This window comes from Festucalex cinctus, chromosome 12 (assembly GCF_051991245.1).
Source record: "Festucalex cinctus isolate MCC-2025b chromosome 12, RoL_Fcin_1.0, whole genome shotgun sequence".
Lineage (NCBI taxonomy): Eukaryota > Metazoa > Chordata > Actinopteri > Syngnathiformes > Syngnathidae > Festucalex > Festucalex cinctus.
The window spans coordinates 3,591,371-3,610,255 of record NC_135422.1 but is presented as its reverse complement, the minus strand read 5'-3'; the positions used below and the strand labels follow the sequence as shown (position 1 = coordinate 3,610,255).

At 39.9% G+C, this 18,885-nt stretch overlaps 1 protein-coding gene across 3 annotated transcripts in view; it reads right to left on the bottom strand.

Moving 5' to 3' along the window:
- The window catches only part of dlgap2a (discs, large (Drosophila) homolog-associated protein 2a), a 139,760-nt gene that overhangs the window by 15,922 nt on the left and 104,953 nt on the right, over nucleotides 1-18,885 (bottom strand). For 2 of the 3 annotated variants that reach the window (XM_077538347.1, XM_077538349.1), the window contains 3 exons: nucleotides 15,852-15,920; nucleotides 12,317-12,470; nucleotides 12,034-12,250 (listed from right to left, as the gene is read on the bottom strand). In XM_077538347.1, coding sequence (XP_077394473.1) covers nucleotides 12,034-12,250; nucleotides 12,317-12,470; nucleotides 15,852-15,920 — 440 coding nt within the window. The remainder of the gene's footprint in view (nucleotides 1-12,033; nucleotides 12,251-12,316; nucleotides 12,471-15,851; nucleotides 15,921-18,885) is intronic. The other variant, XM_077538348.1, reaches the window with a different exon arrangement.

Sequence of the window (18,885 nt, the reverse complement as noted above, 5' to 3'; positions counted from 1 at the left end):
TGCTTGTTGCTTTCTTCAGATAAAACAAAAGCTTCGCTAAGTGCCTGCCTGTAATGTCCACACATTTTGCAAATTGTTCACACTTCACCGTTGGTCGTTTGAAGGTACGGTATTATTATCCGATCAGCTGTCACCAATGCAGCAGACTGACCTTTTCCACGGTAGCCATGTTGACACAAGTGTGTGTAAACACAGCTGTTGCTGATGTCATTAATTAGCGCTTCGTACTAGCTTGCTGGAGAAGCTTCAGTTATGTAATCAGCAACACCTGTGTTTATCTAGGACATTAGTTGAGTTTTGGGGGGGAAAATGAAATTGAGTAACAGGGTTGTTCGTTTGATTTCATAATCACATTTATTCTAATGGTCTTAGAGTTTTGATTTTTTTTTTGGTTTTGTTTTGCTTTTAGTGACGAAAAATAAACAATACAAGACAGCAAAAAAAAAAGTTGCCGAGAATAACGAGACAAAATTGTGAAATTTTAACCTAAAAATGTGGAAACACAAAAGAACTGTTTAAAAAAGTAGAACCCGTCCATCCATCCATCCATCCATCCATCCATCCATCCATCCATCCATCCATCCATCCATCCATCCATCCATCCATCCATCCATCCATCCATCCATCCATTTTCTTTGATTGGCTGTGATTTAAGTTAGCTGTGACTGCTGGCCTGCATTCATCTGGAAAATTACCAATATCGGGTCTAACCTGCCTCCTTCCAGAGTCTAGTCAAGAAAATAGATAATATTATCCATCTATCCATCCATTTTCTTGACCTCTTATTCCTCACAAGGGTCGTGAGGGGTGCTGGCGCCTATCTCAGCTGGCTCTGGGCAGTAGGCAGGGTACAACCTGGACTGGTTGCCAGCCAATCACAGGGCACACAGAGACGAACAACCATCCACACTCACAAGCACACCTAAGGGACAATTCGGAGCGCCCAATCAACCTGCCATGCATGTCTTTGGAATGTGGGAGGAGACCGGAGTACCCGGAGAAGACCCACGCGGGCACGGGGAGAACATGCAAACTCCACCCAGGAAGGCCGGAGCCTGGACTCGAACCCGAGTCCTCAGAACTGGGAGGCGGACGTGCTAACCACTTGTCCACCATGCCTCCCAAGTAGAAAAATAGCAATATTATTAATGTAATAAAAGTTAAATGTTTAAAAAAAGTTTATTTATTTATTTATTTTTTTATAACTATTAACATATACAGTGTTTTTTTTTTTTTTTAATAACTTGCTGTTTTTCGCAATTCGTGACAGGTTTGATTCCAAAGGAAAATGGAAACCTCAAAGGTTTGACATTTCCAAGAGTCCTGCAAAAGAGTAGTGTCGTTCATTTAAATGCAAAACCATCTTAGTCCATATTGTGCTGGATTACGATCAACGATGAAGCAGAAATCTCTGAGCGAGGACGGCAACAGGAAGAGCCCTTGGCCACACAATAGGTGATGCTATTGGGTTACCCTTGGAAAAAGTGAAGAGCTGTGCGCTCCAGGTTTTTGTTAAACAAATGCTTACATCACACAAGGCAATTAATGACGGCCTCCTGGGATCTCTTTTGGGCTACAATGAGAAGCACCCTCCACACATGCCCTCCCAAAGGTTGGTGCCAAATTAATCGCATTCCGCCTAATTAAATTGCAGCCGTAGCAACACAATCACTGGAGACACCTCTATCGAAAATGAAAAGAGAGCGGTCGTTTGCCAATAAAAGCAAGCTCCTCAAAACCTCTCAATGCATCCTGACCTCCTCCTCACCCTGAATTTGGTTGTGTTTATTAATAGCCAGGGAAGTCGCATCTGTGAAGATTGTTCTGCTTCGGGGAATCGATGACTCATGCAGCTGTCCATTCACAAAATGAACTCCTCCAATGATAAAGAGATGCGTTTGAAAAGAAGCAGGGAAAGTGTATGTGTACAGGTACAGGAAACAAAGTGTGTGTGTGAGAGAGAGAGAGCGTAAAGAGAGGTGCATCCTTGTGAGAAAAAAAAAAAAAAAAGCTTATTCAGGGGGCATGACTCAGCAGGAAGACCAAAAATAGACTCCGTAAGTTGTGCAGAGGAGCTGCTGCATGCTATGCGGTGCTAGTGGTGAGAGTTAGGACCTTGATTCACGATTCCTGCTCCTATCTCGACACAGGAATTATTACTCAGCAGTTATTTAATCCAAAGTGAACACTCATTCAGCGATTGTTTACATGACACAGGTAAAAAACAAACAAACAAACAAACAAACAAAAACAAAAAACAAAACATACTGTTGTTGTTTAGTAGGGATGTTCGATACCACTTTTTTTCAGACCGATACCGATACTCAGACCCTCAGTACTCACCGATACCGATACCAACTGCCGATACCAGTAGTACATTTTGACAAATAAAAAAAAATCACTAAAAGATATTTTTAAACAAATATATTTCCTTTAATTTTGACAAAAAAAACCCCCAAAACAAAACAGCACAGTCACTCTTCAATAGTCTTAACGCTCAAAATAAAACACAAAAATGCTCTTTTAGTTTAAGATTGACAATTTTGAAGTATTTCCAAACCGGTGAAGTTTTGGTGAAAAACTGCTGCAAGCTAGCGCCACTTACAGGCAAGGAGGACTCACTTAACGTCTTCCCCCTCTGCCATCGCTCGTCACGAGTACTCGAGTACTTGAAAAAAGGCTGGTATCGGCCCGATACTGATTCCTGGTATCGGTTCTCGCCCATCCCTATTCTTTCGATAGTCCTTTCCACAACAACAGCCTTTTAGACCGGTCCTATATTTATTATAAAATACTGAAAATTCTAATATTTGTGTACAGCTACAAATGGGCCTTTAAATTCGCCGCAGGAGACGTGCGCACACAGTCTTCGACATTGCAGAAGCAGAAATAGAATTGCGAGAGTCCACAATGAAGATCCACGACAGGCAAGATAAGGCTTGCACCGACACAAAAATCAAGTTTTCATGCCTGTCTACGAAATGAGAGTTTTTTGAAATGGCAATGACGGACCACAACATTGTTTTTCTATTTGTGTTGATCAAATTTGCAAATCTGATTACGCAGCAAAGTATACAGCATTTTTTTTGTAAGATCCAGGAGGACAAGCAATTGGTTCACATGTACGTCGTGTTTCCTGACAAAAAAAAATACATCTCTTGGCATGCATATAAACAGAAAAAAAAATCAACAATGTGGTTTATTGAAGAATACAAAGAAATAATAATAATAATAAAAAAAAAACATTCCCATTTTAGGTCACTGTCGTGTAAATGCATACTGCAGCAATTCTCCATACCTTACGCACCAAAGTGACCAAAAAATGGCAGTGTGGAAGATTTGTGCAGATTTTCACCCAATAGAACATCATGGATTCATAAATCTGAACAACTTGAAAGGCAGTGTAATGGGCAAAGGCTGACAATAAACAACTACAATAAGGCACCGGAACCTCAACAGGCCAAAGTTCACTCAATGTTTTTCTTTCTTTCTTTTTTTTATGGTAAAAGTGATTTCATACCTACAATTCCGTTCTATAAATTTGTTTTGACCATATCATACTGCAGGGTCTCTGTTCACATTTTATTACTAAGATGATTTCCTTTTGGACATCTTTAAGTTAAAAAAAATCTGGTTTAACCAGATTTTTGAATGGAAAGAAACAAGCAACGGGCATACGGTCAGTTTTCATCTGCTCAATAAAAGACTGGAACATGGAAACAGGTGTGGAACATTGAGAGATTACAACCCTGATAAATGCTTAAAGGGGACCACAAAGGGAATATTTCCAGAGTGAGTGAGGCTGTGGTCTATCATAATATTTACTGGGGCCTTGCTCAAGGGCAGAAACAAAACTCCAGAAAAGAGCCAAGCTTCAATATTGTGAACTAGGAAACCTGTGCCTTTAGGTCCCCAAGATAAGTTCTTACAGAGTGGGCTACCCTCCCATTTTTTGTGTGTTTTTTTTTCATTTCTACTCCAAATCCCAACTACCTTTAAGATATAAAAGTGTAAATGAGCTTGCATGACGGTGGTAAGCAAATGCAGCAGCATTTCTTTGCCAAGCCATGTGACCTTGAAGACACATCAATTAACAGTGAGTAAAAGCAATGCCAATAATAGCCAGCAAGGGATTTAATCTTCTTCTCACTTTCTCTCTCAAGCGCAAACAACTAGCATGGGTATTAGCAAGGCTGACAAACACAAGGCAGTGAGTCAAAGCACTCCATCTCTGTTAGCACCACTCTATCAGGACTGGCTAACATGCTGGTGAGGTGGGGGGGTAGTTGAGTGACACGCCATTAAGAGTCTTTCTCCCCGAGCTGGATTTATCACCATAAAGGATATGCAGCACTTTGTTTTGCAGCAGGCTATTAAAGATATGTAAATGAAAGGGAAAGGACGATGGACTGCAAACAAGACATTATTGGCACTGTCACTTCGGAGAAACCAAGGAATAAGAAAAATAATGAAAACCCAGAGTGGTTGAGGGATTACTCAAGACATACCATAGCCCCTTTTGTTCTTAACCGTTTTGGGCATTTGTTTGTGACATTTCTTTGTAGCATTGCCCATCACTTATAATGCTAACTAGACTAAGTGCAATTTCCTGAGAAATTGCGTGGGAATGCCGAAAGCTGAATGTTAAGATTTGAAGGCATGTGGAATGCTTATGAAGCCAATTGAGAGATAAATTATGAAATTATTTATGGATTAATATTAATTATGTATGGAAGTTGGGCCTGGAAAGTGATACAATGTCTGTCCCATTGAAAATGAATGGGGAAAAGTTGATATTAAATGTTAAATTGTGTAAATACTGTAAGTAATGTGGAATCAGACGATATATACCCCGGGAGGCGTGAATTTTTTGAAGCTAGTTGAAATTTGAACAATGTAAATTGGAAGTATTATGTGAGAGTTGTTGCGTGGCAAAAAAGTGTGGAGAATAAAAATCACAATAACATATTGTGGGAATGCTTCAGCATTCCCACAATAACACAAACGATTTTCTCGAGAACATCGTCAACACACATCCCTGTTCAAACGCCATGATTTTATGATGTAAACTGTAAAAACATAACTAAAATAAATAATAATAATAATAATTTAAAAAAAAAAAACAGCAGCCATATTTTTCCACAATTGTCAGCATTTAGTTGAAAGCAGATATTTTACAATCTCTGATTTGAATTTTGGTCTGTCTTTAATAATATGGTCAGTTATTTAACACAGTTCAATTCCATTTCATTTGATTAAAAAAAAAAAAAAGCAGTAAAATATCGGAGAACATTATAATACATTCCGTTGGCATAGATGTTTTGTAAATGAAAAGTTGGATGTGGATGAGAAGGAAAAAGAAAAATGGGCTTTTGCTGCTGAAATGACAAAACGGATACAACAATACAACCAATTAACTTCCCATCACTTTAAAATCTTTCTGCCTCAGCCAATTTAGCAAACTTTCATGAAGTGCACAGAAGAAAAAAAAAAAGAAAAAAAAAAATCTTTTTCTGGAAGCTCACTGATGCTCAGCTCAAAAGGTTCCTTTTGTTCCAGTGTGCTTTATTAGAGCACAGACTTCAGTGGGCATGTGGAGCCTATTAATTGGACACATAGCAAAGATATATCTTGTGATTGATCTGGCTTTTCAGCGGTTCCGCTACTCTTAATAGAATTGTGCAGTCAGTGACTATGTAAGCACTTTTAATTGCACTAATTATAAGGCAGAAATTAGGAATTGGCTCAAATACATAGTGTGAGGTATGGCACAGTTTGAATAACTGAAGTTGTCGTGCAGCATTACCAAATTCCTCTCACCATTCATTGTCAAATGTATAAAAAAAAAACAAAAAAAACCATACAATAATGTCCAGAACTATTTCGGAGCATTATATAATTCTCTTCATTCTGTGGGATTACATTCACAGTTTTTAGATTCCTGAGCCCAACGACAATGCTTTACAGTACAAATACACAATATCATCACTCAACATTACCTTTTATTTTTATTTATTGAGGTGGGCACGTCGATGAATTTTGAGCATCCGTCAATCAGCAATCGTCAGTCCGTCAACGTTTTTTTTAACCACGCTTCTGTCATACTAATTTACTTTTTACTATTTTCCGTTTGACATTGCTTCTTATGTTTTTTCTCACCAATGTCGCCACATATACTGTAATATGTGCACACGGGTTATAACTGTCGGGAATACTGCCCCACATGGCCAATAGACTCAATACTGCCACTTTTTAGGACCCCCTTAGCTGTTCAATAACCTGCTTCATGTAAAATGGGGCACCAAAGGACCCCTTAGCTGTCTAACAACATGCCTGACACCAAATAAACAAACTGAGCACTAAACGAACGGTTGCATCAACGTAGCAATAACGAGGAATTTACAACAGAAGGAAAACATTCTCATCACAGTCTGTCGTCAACCCGAGCTCTATATGACGGCCAGCTAACAGTATTAGGACAAAGCCAGAAGAGAGAAGGCTTGTGCGAGGACGTTAGCATACCTGGTAAGTGTATACTGCAGTAGTAAAAGAGTGGCTCGGCCGCAACTCCACGAAAAGTGGAAGTACTCGGTGGTGCGTCTGTCACTGTTTTCATCATATGTCAGTGAAATGCATGAGCAGGTCCAGTGGTACATATCCGGTTCTTGACAATTACATTGACGGATGAAAATCCACTTCCGGCAATGCTTAGTGCGTTGTTTCCTGTTATTCAATAATCGTCAACAAAATTGCCGTCCCGCATTGACGGTTTGACGGACATTCCGTCATTATTGATGGAATAATCATCTCAGTTTCTCTGTTACTTTGATGACTTATTTAGCAAATATTTTGGAATAAGTTTACTTTTATGATTTCCACTTCCTAGGTTATCATATTTGATATTAACTCATTCACTCCCAACCATTTTCACTTAAGTGTTTTCCTGGATTTTGACTGATTTTTCAAGGCCCGCGAAATATTATGTTCTATTGCTATAAAAATATGAAACATACCACAAGAAAGATTAGAGTCTCTTCTTTTATCAGGGAAAAAAAAAGTAGATTCCTATCTGTTTCCGCTGTGCAGCAATTAGCAATAGAACATAGCTAAGTTTCATCGTTTTTCACAATTCTGCTTAGAACTGTGGGGAAATCAGCTTGTTTTAACATGGCCTGGTTGATCTCTTATACTCTGCTGCCACTCAACCATTTTCTGCAGTAGAGAGACTGCATCAAAGCCTTCTCTATGCTCTGGCATTAAAAAAAACCCACGTATAAATACGTCTTTGGGACACTTAAAACATTTAAAATATGAAGTATTTATACGTTTTTGGGAGCTAATGAGTTAATGAGTATTCATTGTGTGTATACAGAGCTACAGTATATCTACAGTTATATGCCATTACGGTTTTACTTTGGGAATATATTTGAGCATGAACGTTCATTAACAGTACTCCAGATTCCAGAATTTTAGATGACCATCGGTTCATATTTCATACGACTTTGTCCATCCATTAGCTCACATAGTAAACATCCTTGCGATTCATAGTTATATAATAACTGTCCAAATGACCTCACTCCAATTTGGAGTGGCAATACACACACTTAACGAGCGAAAGAAAGAAAGAAAGAAAGAAAGAAAGAAAGAAAGAAAGAAAGAAAGAAAGAAAGAAAGAAAGAAAGAAAGAAAGAAAGAAAGAAAGAAAGAAAGAAAGAAAGAAAGAAAGAAAGAAAGAAAGAAAGAAAGAAAGGTTTCCATTGTCACTTGCAAAACAATTTTCTGCGGAATTTTCATAGTGTAAAAGAATTCCTTAAAATAGTTGACATTACTGTGTCCTTTTGTTGTTGTGCCCATCCGATGCAACATTTCCGATGTATATTCTTGAATCTTGTTCAGTAAAGTTGTCACAGCTGAAGACAGTTCTTAGAATATGATGGCTCTCTCTGCTATAAATACAGTCCTTTGTGGAATTTTATGAGGAAGTCCTTGCTTTGAATGCCAATGATCTTATTACATTTGGATCAGCCCATTGCTCTACATCACTCTGGCAGCTATTAACTGTGAGTTATGGATAGACTTGGGGCTACATTTTGTCTGCCGAGACTGAAATACGAGCTCACAGAGTGAGAGATACATATGTGATTTCTGCACTGTTGTATTCATATCTCCCACTCCAAAGTTCCACACTTGCACTCCTCCGTACTGATTCTTTTCTCTGGCTCCTTTTCTGCCACCGGTACCACAGAAAGGCTTCCTCATACGAAGACCGTTCCGGACTATCTGTGGTCTTTTGCTTCACAAGTTCGCCATGCGCTTGGGAATACGCCATGGACTCAAGAGACTCTTCAATGATCTCATATGACTTCATGCTTGCTTGAACTAATGAAGTTACCACTTTGTCCTCTGGATCATGTAAAGATGGTCCAATATCATGTAATGAAGGATCTGGTGAATGACTTGTGGGTTCAAAGTCCATTTCCAATGAGGTATCAGGGGATAGTGAACTAGGAGGTGATATTGTGACAGTAACTTGTGGTAGTGGGGTTTTCTGTAATACTGACACGCTACCAAGTTGCCCAGGATTTAAGCAACACTCTGGAGCTGGTTTAAAAGAGTCATCATCTGCTGACGATGACTGACCCAAGGGGTGTGGGGAGGCGGAGTCTGCGGTGAGAATTGGCGAACAATCTGATTCGTTGAAAGGATTGTCTAAGTCCAGAAGAGATGGAGAGTCAATACTTAGGTCTAATGGCTCTGGTTCAGGGTCCATGAACACTGAATCGAGATCTTCTTGATCGAGAGAAGTCAGCATGACTAAGTCAAAGTGAACCAGATCAGCATGATATATTGGGGTGCTATCAAGTGGTTCAGGGAGCGGTGGCCACTCGGAGTTTTCCAACTCTGGCTCAGTGTCTGGTTGACTTTGTGTTGAATTAGATGAAACGTTTGAATCCAGTTGCATTTGCTCGGAGACAGGACCAGCGTGACTGTCCGGAAGGGACAAAATGGGGTCAGTATTTGGATCGTTATTGGTTGGACTCTCTGGAGAATCTATATCAAAGTACTCTGTTACCACAATAGAAGGACATTGCTCCACATTACATGATGGATCAGTATCTTGATCAATGGGCGCATCACGAACTAACAACTGGTTTTCGTCAATCTCGTCAGATGTTGATGCCATAGGTACGTTTATATCTTCTGGCTCTGTTCCCTTTGACTCTCCTAATCCCGCATTTGTTAGCGGCGCTGGCTTTGGTTCAGGCTTGTCTTCAGTAAAATGATCTGGGGACTCAGAATCTGATGTAATGTCATACTCATACTCTTCTGGAGGAGACACTGTAACTTCAGGGACTGGAAACGGTAGGTGAATATTTTCCTTCTCAATGTGGTCCAATTCTTTGGCTTTTGATCCATCTTGATCAGGTGGTTTAGCATCCAAGTCACAATCATTTGAAGGGTTGTCACAGCTTTGTGGTGCAGTAATGACCAAATCTTGGTCAACTGTGACCGAACTCTGTAGCCTTTCTGGGGAGATTTCTGCAAGCTGAACTGTACTATCAGAGGTGAGTGGCTCTTTCGTCACAGGTTCACATGACATCCCAGCATCCTGGTCAGGCAGCTCCAGTTCTGTTTCTGGTTTCACTGCAGAACCTGCATCCGGCAATTCCGAAGGTTTCGTTTTGGCTGCTTTAGCAGAGAATGGTGGAATCGGATCCAAGGAAAGGGGTATGGCACTTTCCACATACATTGACTGTGGACGAGCAAGAATGCTTGGATCCATCGAGAGCTGCTTTGGGAGTTTTTTTCGTGTCCCTTTCTTCTTCTCCTTCTCTTCTGGACAATTGACGGCTGCATCTGCAGTGCTTTGCCGCACCAATGCTTTACTTCTGGCCTGAGTCCCCACAGAAACTTTCGATACATGTTTTACTTTCTCCTTTGCTCCTCCGGAGCTTTGATTGGTTCCAGAGTTTCCAAATCCTTCAGCACCCAGTCCTGCATGGGCACCTGTCATTGTCTCCGCCCCAGCCCCAGCCCCTCCACCCAAACCCACCCCTGCTGGCATTTTACAACTTTGGGGAGACCACGTGTTGTAATGCTTTGTGAACGTGTTGAAATTACTGTTGAAAGCACGAAGCTCTTTGCAGAGGTCCCTTCTGAGTTCAGCTAGCTCGAGACGCATGGCAGAGACCTCCTCCTTCCATTGCATGCTGATAGCTGCAGCCAGTGTCGCTGACTCTTTAATACTGGCCTGAATGGCTTTTGGCGAAGGCCTTTCCGGTCCAGAAGGTCTCGGGGATCTGAAGAGGATCGGAGAGACTGGTGGTCCAGACAAGGGTTCGGCTGTAGCCACCATGTTATCTCGGTGGTAAGACCTGTCTCTTCTGATGGGGCAGCCTAGATCATCATGTGCCAAAGGGGCCTTATTTGCTGTCACATCCTCATGTGCCCTGGCTCGCTTGGGTAAACAAGAGTCTTCCTGCACATAATTTCTGTCTGGAAGACAAATGTAAATATGGATTTGTCACATGGCCACAGGTGTGAGCAACTGGAGAGAATGTGCTTTTTATTGCCACACAGCAGTAACATCAAGTCATGCACTAATTGCCATGAGTCAAAACAAGATTACAGCAGAGAACTACGACGGAATTGTTTGTGTTACCATTGCAACAATTTGCTCAGATATCTATTCGAAACATCGTATTGGTTTACACTCTGTCATGCCATAGCAGAGTGCGTCCATAATCTCGATAACGTGTTCCCGTTTTGACTCATTTGATGGTTTACACTGCCTTCTCAACATTAAAAATTTAGCATGCATTCTTAACATCTTTTCAATGCACAAAGGAAAACCTCCTAGCCTTTAGAACACAAAAGAAAATATGCATCGTATAAGGGATGTTTAAAAAGAAAAAAAGCAAAAAAAAAAAAGCATGCTGTTCTTCTATCAGCTGCGATCCAGAAACATGAACTTTGTGCAATGAAAAGAGGCAAAGATGAGCACAGATTCCAAACCTTCTCCCACCAATCAGGAAGTATAGTATGAACCCTATTGAAAATGTGATGTTCACTCTGACCGACATATCTCTCATCAATTACCAAGTTTTATTCCCCTATAAAAAAAAGCTTACAGAGAAAGCAGTGTAATCAAGCACCAATAGGGATGAAGTATTGATGATAAGCACATCTCCAGATGGACACACCTCTAACCCTCCCTATGTTAACCCACATGCTGTTGTGTAGCGAGGGATGGAATCCTTTCCGTACTCTTCTTTTCTTTCCCCCAGTCTTCTCCTGGGCTCGGACGTATCATTTCCTTGGAGAATCCGTTAAGCGAGAGAAGTCATGAAACCACCAGCAGCTTCCAATTGATAATCACGTCTTAGTTTCAGAAATAAATGGAGGTGTCAGCTGAGTCGGTTTAGATTTATTGTAACACGCTTTTATACGTGAAGGGTGATTAAACACTGGAAATGTTTTGAAACGCGTACATTCAATGACGGCTGTAAATTATTCAAGTTGCATAAACGGTCATGTGATGCTAACAACAACCGAGGGGCAAGGAAATCCTATATGGTAAATCCTGTGGCATTTAGAGATTTGCTGTACATTGTAAACTAGGTTTACAAGTCCAGATACTTTTTGCCCAATTTACAGTAAAAGTCAGTGCAATCACCTTGTGGCATAGTGGAGAAAGTCAGACATCAAATGCCGTGTAAAATGCCCGTCGCCTGATTTTTCTCTCTTGGGATTTTCAATAGGGTTCATAGCTTTACTCTCTGATGCATCCGATGCACGAGCAGATGACATCCAAAATACAAAATGATGAATTTGCACAGCTCAAAAGGTTGTAAGTCTCAAAGTCCGACACCCATCCAAACCAATGGAAACATAGAATAAGTCATGCAAGGGTTCGACATCTGACAGGATCACAATTTTACGCCAGCTGCTCCAGCCATGACCACAAGTTCATAGCAAATATAAAAGCGTCTGCTGTGGTGTCAGATGAACAGAATGTAGATGAACTCTTACCTGTGGTAGATCTGATGGTGGAGGTGACAGTGGAGGCCATGGGCGGGATGTAGTCATCATCTTGAGAATATCCGGCTTGGATGGCTCGCAGGTAGCTGTGGCTCCGGGTCCGAAAACAGCCAGGCAAGTCCAGCGCATCCATGGCCTGCGATTCCACCTCGCTGAACACGGATTCACACACGGATTCAAATTGGCCATTGATTTCCGTTTCGCTCACCTGCGCAGAAGCAAAAGCCATCAGAAAGGACGACGACACATCAGTGACACAATTTGCGAGACTAACCTGGCTCACTTGGCTAACACAGCTGGCCTGGCTCAGGGTGCTGACGGCCCGCATGTAGCTCTGGTTCCGGGAGCGAAACTTGGGGGAGTTGTAGTGTGCCGAGGGGTCCAGGGCAATGCTCGGGTGCATGGCTGTTTGCAAGTGGTAGCTCTGGCTGAACACAGAGAAAAACGGGCCACATTCAATTTGGGTCAAGAATGGACTGACCAAACTTTTGGAGTTATTCAAACATTGATTATTACAACTTAAAAACAGTTGGGTCAAAAATAACCCAACTATGGGTCAAAAATGGACCGATCCTCTATTTGGGTCGATTTGACCCAACTTTAAGCCGAGAAATGGGTATTTCAAGGGTAAGACAACTCAGAAATATTGGTCAGATCCTTTACTTGGGTCAAAAAAATTGGGTCATTTTGTATAAAAGAACCCAGAAAGTTGGGTCAAATTGAACCATAAAGCGGATCGGTCAATTTTTGATCCACAATTGGGGTACTTTTACCCAACTGTTTTTAGAATGTATAAGTGGGTTACTAAGATGTTGGATCAAAAAAAAAATTAATAACACATAAATCAACCCAGTTTGTTGGGGTTGTTTTGTGGTTTGTTAATTTCATCCAACTTTTTGGGTTGATTAAATTACCCCATTGAATAGGGTCAAAAATTAGCTGACCCAAAAAGTTGGATCAAATTAAGTGAACAACCCACATAACAACACTTTTTTTTAATTTTTTTAATTTTTTTATGTTTTTGTTGAGTTCTTCATTTCACCCAAATTTTTGGGTTAATTGAATAACCCAACTGAGTTGCATCAAAAATGGTTCAAACCAATTTTTAGATTTAGACTTAGACTTGACTTTATTGATCCCTTTGCGATGGCTCCCTCTGGAAAATTTGTTTTGTGGTTTGTTAATTTCATCCAACTTTTTGGGTTGATTAAATTACCCCATTGAATAGGGTCAAAAATGAGCTGAGCCAAAAAGTTGGATCAAATTTACTAAACTACACACATAACAACACTTTTTATTTTTTTATTTTTTTTTTAATGTTTTTGTTGAGTTCTTCATTTCACCCAACTTTTTGGGTTAATTGGATAACCCAACTGAATTGCATCAAAAATGGTTCAAACCAATTTTTAGGGCTATTTAACCCAAAAGGTTGCCTCAAATTAAATTAATAATCCACAAAGCAACCCATTTTTGGGGGATGTTTCTGGGCTATTTATTGGACTCAACTATTTTGGGTTCATGAAATAACCCAAAAAAAGTTGGGTCAGTCCCTTTTGATCCAATTTGGGTTATTTTTTTTTACCTAAATGTGTGAGAGTGAAGGAGTGTCACTCATGACATTTATTTTTTTTCAGGAAATATAATGTGGCTGATGGCTACAGGCGATCCTAACATGTGCGAGGGGTTCCTGGCTTCCCCAAAGCAACCTGGACTTGAGAAGAAATCAGTTAATGATCTTTCTTCCTCTTAAAAGAGACACGCCGTTTGTGTAGCAGTGTCCTTTCGAAGGTGATTGGATTTATGTTGTGCTGACGCACCAAATCAATGTCTGCAAATGAGGCAAATGCAAACTAGGAGCTAGTTAGTGAGCAAGCACTTCAGGGAGAACCCCGTTATCCACAGCATCAATTAAATATGCCAACCAAAGCAGAGCAGGAGAGCTCGTCAGGACTTCGTGCCAGGAAAGGAATATGCCAAATTAATGTAAGAGAAAGAAGGTCGGTAAATAACTTCAGAATACCGAGTGACATTAGGAACACAAAACGGAATATCGCACTGCCACAGCGCTTTCTGGCATCAGGTAAGGATGAGTTAGAACCCGTCAATGGAGATAAGTGCTTGGCAGTAAAGGAAATGCCAGCGTGATAAAACAGAAAAAGGCTGTCAATACATCATGTCATGCTGGAGAACTTCTCTTTTTCCATGTTGGAAAAGCCATTCAAAAGAAAAGAATTGAGATGCTGAGGCAAAAGCTGCCATTTGTTGACCGTGTGCCGCCATTTTGAAATTTTTGAAAGTTGGGAAAATTCGGAAAATTGGTGTCAAAGGTAAAAATGTTTTGAGAGTGTATTGGAAAGTAAAACACAGTGTTGGGATACACCAATTTATGTGAGGGTATCGTCTGTCGAAATGTCTCGATTTTCATCCATCCATCCATTTTCGTGACCGCTTATTCCTCACAAGGTTCGCGGGGGGTGCTGGCGCCTATCTCAGCTGGCTCTGGGCAGTAGGCGGGGGACACCCTGGACTGGTTGCCAGGCCAATCGCAGGTCTCGATTTTCAAGAAATTCAAAATGGCGGCACAGTCAAAATTGGCGGGGAAATTCAATGGCCATTTTTCAAATGAATAACAGCCCCTAAACACCTCTTTGGTCCAAAGAAATAACCAGAAACACCAAATGAGCTAATAGCAGCTGTGCTATTCATTACATTTCAGTTCACTGAAATTTCCCATTTTTCGAAAATTTCAAAATGGTGGCCTATGGCACAAAATGGTGGGAAAATTCTGAAAATTTATTTTTGTTGTTGTTTGTTTTTCATCTATTCCAGGGGTGTCAAACATAAGGCCCGCGGGCCGGATCAGGCCCGCAAAGGGGTTTAATCCGGCCCGCGAGATGATTTTGTAAAGTTAAAAAAAATAAAAATAAATAAATAACATTGTAATGTCGGACTAATTAATCAGCCGGCCACAATCAAAATATATAAAATTTGTAATTTCACAAGCAGTCCTCAGACAAGCAATGCAACGTACGGGGGAAATGTCCTGGATGTCATTTTTTTTCACACAACTTAAAGTTATGGTTTGTTTCATTGTTATTATTATTATTTTAAATCATAGACCAACATAAATGTGTTAAATACGACACAAATTCAATTACTGTTAACACAAATCGATATGACAAGGATTAGCGTCCTTATAACGTCATTAAATACGCCAGGCAATGCATTCTGGGAATGCATACAATATATATGCAAAACAGGTCGATTTAACACGTCCGGAACGTATACCGCGAAAGTGTTGCCGCGTTCCATTAGCATTTGTGTTATTCTTCGGAACAACATAATTACACTTGAGTTCTGTAATTTAGGGCTGGTCCACGAAAATCTGCGTATAAATGACGGTAATCGTATATAAGTTATATACCGTTATTTTACCGATGTGGCCCACTTGGTAATATATTTTTTCCCATGCGGCCCCTGAGCTAATATGAGTTTGACACCCCTGATCTATTCGATTAAAAATGGCAAACGGTGCCATTAGAAATTCTAAACTTTTTGCCAAAACGGGTTGGACATATGGCGGCCAACAAAACGAGAAAACTTGTTCATGAATGGAACGTGTTTGATCTTCGAGTTTCCAATGCTCTTTGTTTACTGCATGAGAAAGTTGCCAAGTGATCTCTCATTAACCTTTCGTTGGCGTCAATATCCAACTGTCAGCGATGGCACAAGTCAGCCACCTCCGACATCCGACCGCTGCGACCCGGTGGCAATCGAGAGCTAACGGGAGGCACTGATCACATATTCACCTTAAGTCTGCAGCAAAATTGGTGATGTAGTTACGCATGTCACTGTTGATTTTATCCAAGCGATAAGAGCTGTGGGCAGAGAGGAAAACAGAGTTACAGGGTCCCACAAGTGGGAGTTGGATGGAGATGACTTCGCTGGGCATTCGTCTGCTGGAAGTGGTTTGGTACGGAAATTGGGGTGAGTTCAATGTTTGCTTGGGGGTTTTCACCAAAGTGCTGCAAACATTAGGGTGACACAACATGACCAGTATGGACTATGTGTGATGAATAAAATTGAGACAATGTTGCAAATGGTAAACCAATCAAACGGATTGATTGGCTTGAATGCTGACATTGTCTGAGAAAGATGTTTGCTACTGGATAAAAGTATGGCAATCCAAAGTGATATAGTTGAGCTACCAAAATATTGACAGTATGCCATTGACAGGTCTCACTCAGACCCAAAGTTTCACTCTTAACATGCTGTATCACAGGATAATCGGTCACGATCGTCTTTCAGAGACAACTGACAATCAGGCCTTTGCTGACCTTAAGCAAAAGTGAGAAAAACTTTCAAATTCAGCCAGATTATTGGTATTTGTGTAGACTTCTTAATTACGGAAGACCAAAAATGCCAAAAATAATAAATAAATAAATTGAAATAAAAACGGACATAAAAATCTAATTCAATAATACAAAAGTAAATATAATATAAATTGAAATAAAAACGTGTATATGTCATCAAGAAATAAATATTTAATATTTATTTATTTCATGCTGCATACGCTGTAAGTATGAAATGTGTCATGAAATGTTATATTCATATATTTTTTGTGTTTATCTTCACATTCATTTTTATTTTTGGAATCTCGTTTTTTATTTATCTATTTATTTTTACTTTGATTTGTTTTATTTTTTGGTTGCTTTTATTTCTATTTCTATTTATTTTTATTCAATTATTGAATTATATTTTTAGATTGTGTTTTTATTTTCTCTTTTATTTATTTATTTAATTTAATTAATTACATTAATTACATTTATTTATTTATGTATTTATTTATTTATTTATTTATTCATTCATTCATTTATTTATTTTGACATTTTTGGTCTTCCATACTTAACTCATTCACTCCCAGCTATTTTCACTGAAGCAAGTGGATTTTGACAGATTTTGCACGGCCCACAAGATATTGTGTTCTATTGCTATAAAAAAATGGAACCTACCAAAAGAAAGATTGGAGTCTCGTCTTTCATTAGTAAAAAAAAAGAAAGATATATTTGTATGTGTTTCCGTTTTGCAGCAATTAGCATTAGAAGAGAGCTAAGTAACCACTGGCAAAAACAGCTTGTTGCAACATGCCCCTGGCTGATCTCTTATACTCTGCTGCCAACTGCTGGCCTTTTTTTGTAATAACTACCATTGCTTTACGCGACCTCTTCAGGCCAGAAGCTGCATCAAAGCCTTCTGTGTGCGCTAGCATACAAACAAACAAACAAACAAAAACGTATAAATACGTTTTTGGTAGGGAAGGACAAAATATTTAAAAAACATATTTACACGTTTTGGGGTTTGAATGAGTTAACGGGGGTGAAGAGCGTCCACAATCATCCATCAAAACAATGATTGTCATCTAACGTTCCCTTCTGGCTGTTCCAGCTGAGCAGGCGTGTGTGCCTGTGATGTATTCTTCATGGGTGAGACGAACAAAGAGGCGACCCTGTCAACCACAAGGACCTCAAAAAAAAAAAAAAAAAAGAGATTGAAAGAGAAAACGACAGAAGAAGGGTGACACAACCCGACAACCTGTTCTTGACTCATATGCTTTGCTTCAGCTGTCAAATTTGAGTGTGACCCCTTCGAATGCCCCCACAGGGCGTCAAATTGTTGCAAGTGGCTGGGAAATCCAACTCGCACCGTCTGTCTCGGCTGCAATCTAATTCCCTCCCAAAGAGCCCAATGAACCGTGAGAAATAGCATGAGAGCTTTTGCCAGGTGCACCAGGAGTACATTTGTGTGTGCAGAATCGTCGTGTGTATAGCTTTCTGGATTCAAAACACATTTGCCCGTAGGAATGTCATGAAAATATTGCATCTCCCTTTTGAGCCTGTCTGTTGTGCCCGTTCAACCCAATGAGCTCATAAACACATCATTTGTCGACATTATTCCAAGATGACTAACCTTGTATCTGACCTCAAAACAAACACATGCATACCGACGCCAGCTGATGTATGTGAAGTCAGCTAGTCACATACTAACGATAACGAATCTTCCGCTTTTTGTGTCACATCACTTAACTCATTTGCTCCCAATAACGTGTAAATATTTTTTTTTTATGTTGTAAGTGTCCCAAAGACGTATTTATACGTTTTTTTTTTTTTTTTTTTTTTTTTTTTTTTTTTTTTTTTTTTTTTTTTTTAATGCTAGAGCATACAGAAGGCTTTGATGCAGCCACTCAGCTGCAAAGAACGGTTGCAGAAATGGTAGTTGTTACACAAACGGCCAGCAGGTGGCAGCAGAGCAAAGGAGATCAACCGGTCCCATCTAGAAAAAAAAGCTAAATTACTTAGAATTTTAAACAGCCGGGTGTTAAAATGAGTTCAAATTCATGGCTCGCATAGATCGTGTGATCTACGCCGGTCATCAACGCGAGAGCAAACGTGGAGGCATAAATTAGGCTTAATTCATTCACTCGCCGCCATTTTCACATTTCGCAATCCCGTTCGCTCCCGGCTGTTTTACTGGATTTTGACTGATTTTGCAAGGCCCTCAGGATATTGTGTTCAATTGCTATAAAAGCATGGAACGTATCAAAAGAAAGATTAAAGTCTCTTCTTTCATCAGGAAAAAAAAGTATGTTTCCATCTGTTTCCGTTTTGCAGCAATTAGCATTAGAAGACAGCTAAGTTTCATCAGTTTTCACAAATCTATTTACGGTACATTCCCAAAATCCAAGTCGATGGTACATGACGACAAAAATCGTATGTTATGGCTTGCGATCAACGATGATTACCGTGCTACGTATGACTGAAAAGGCCTTTCAACAGCTTGCGATAT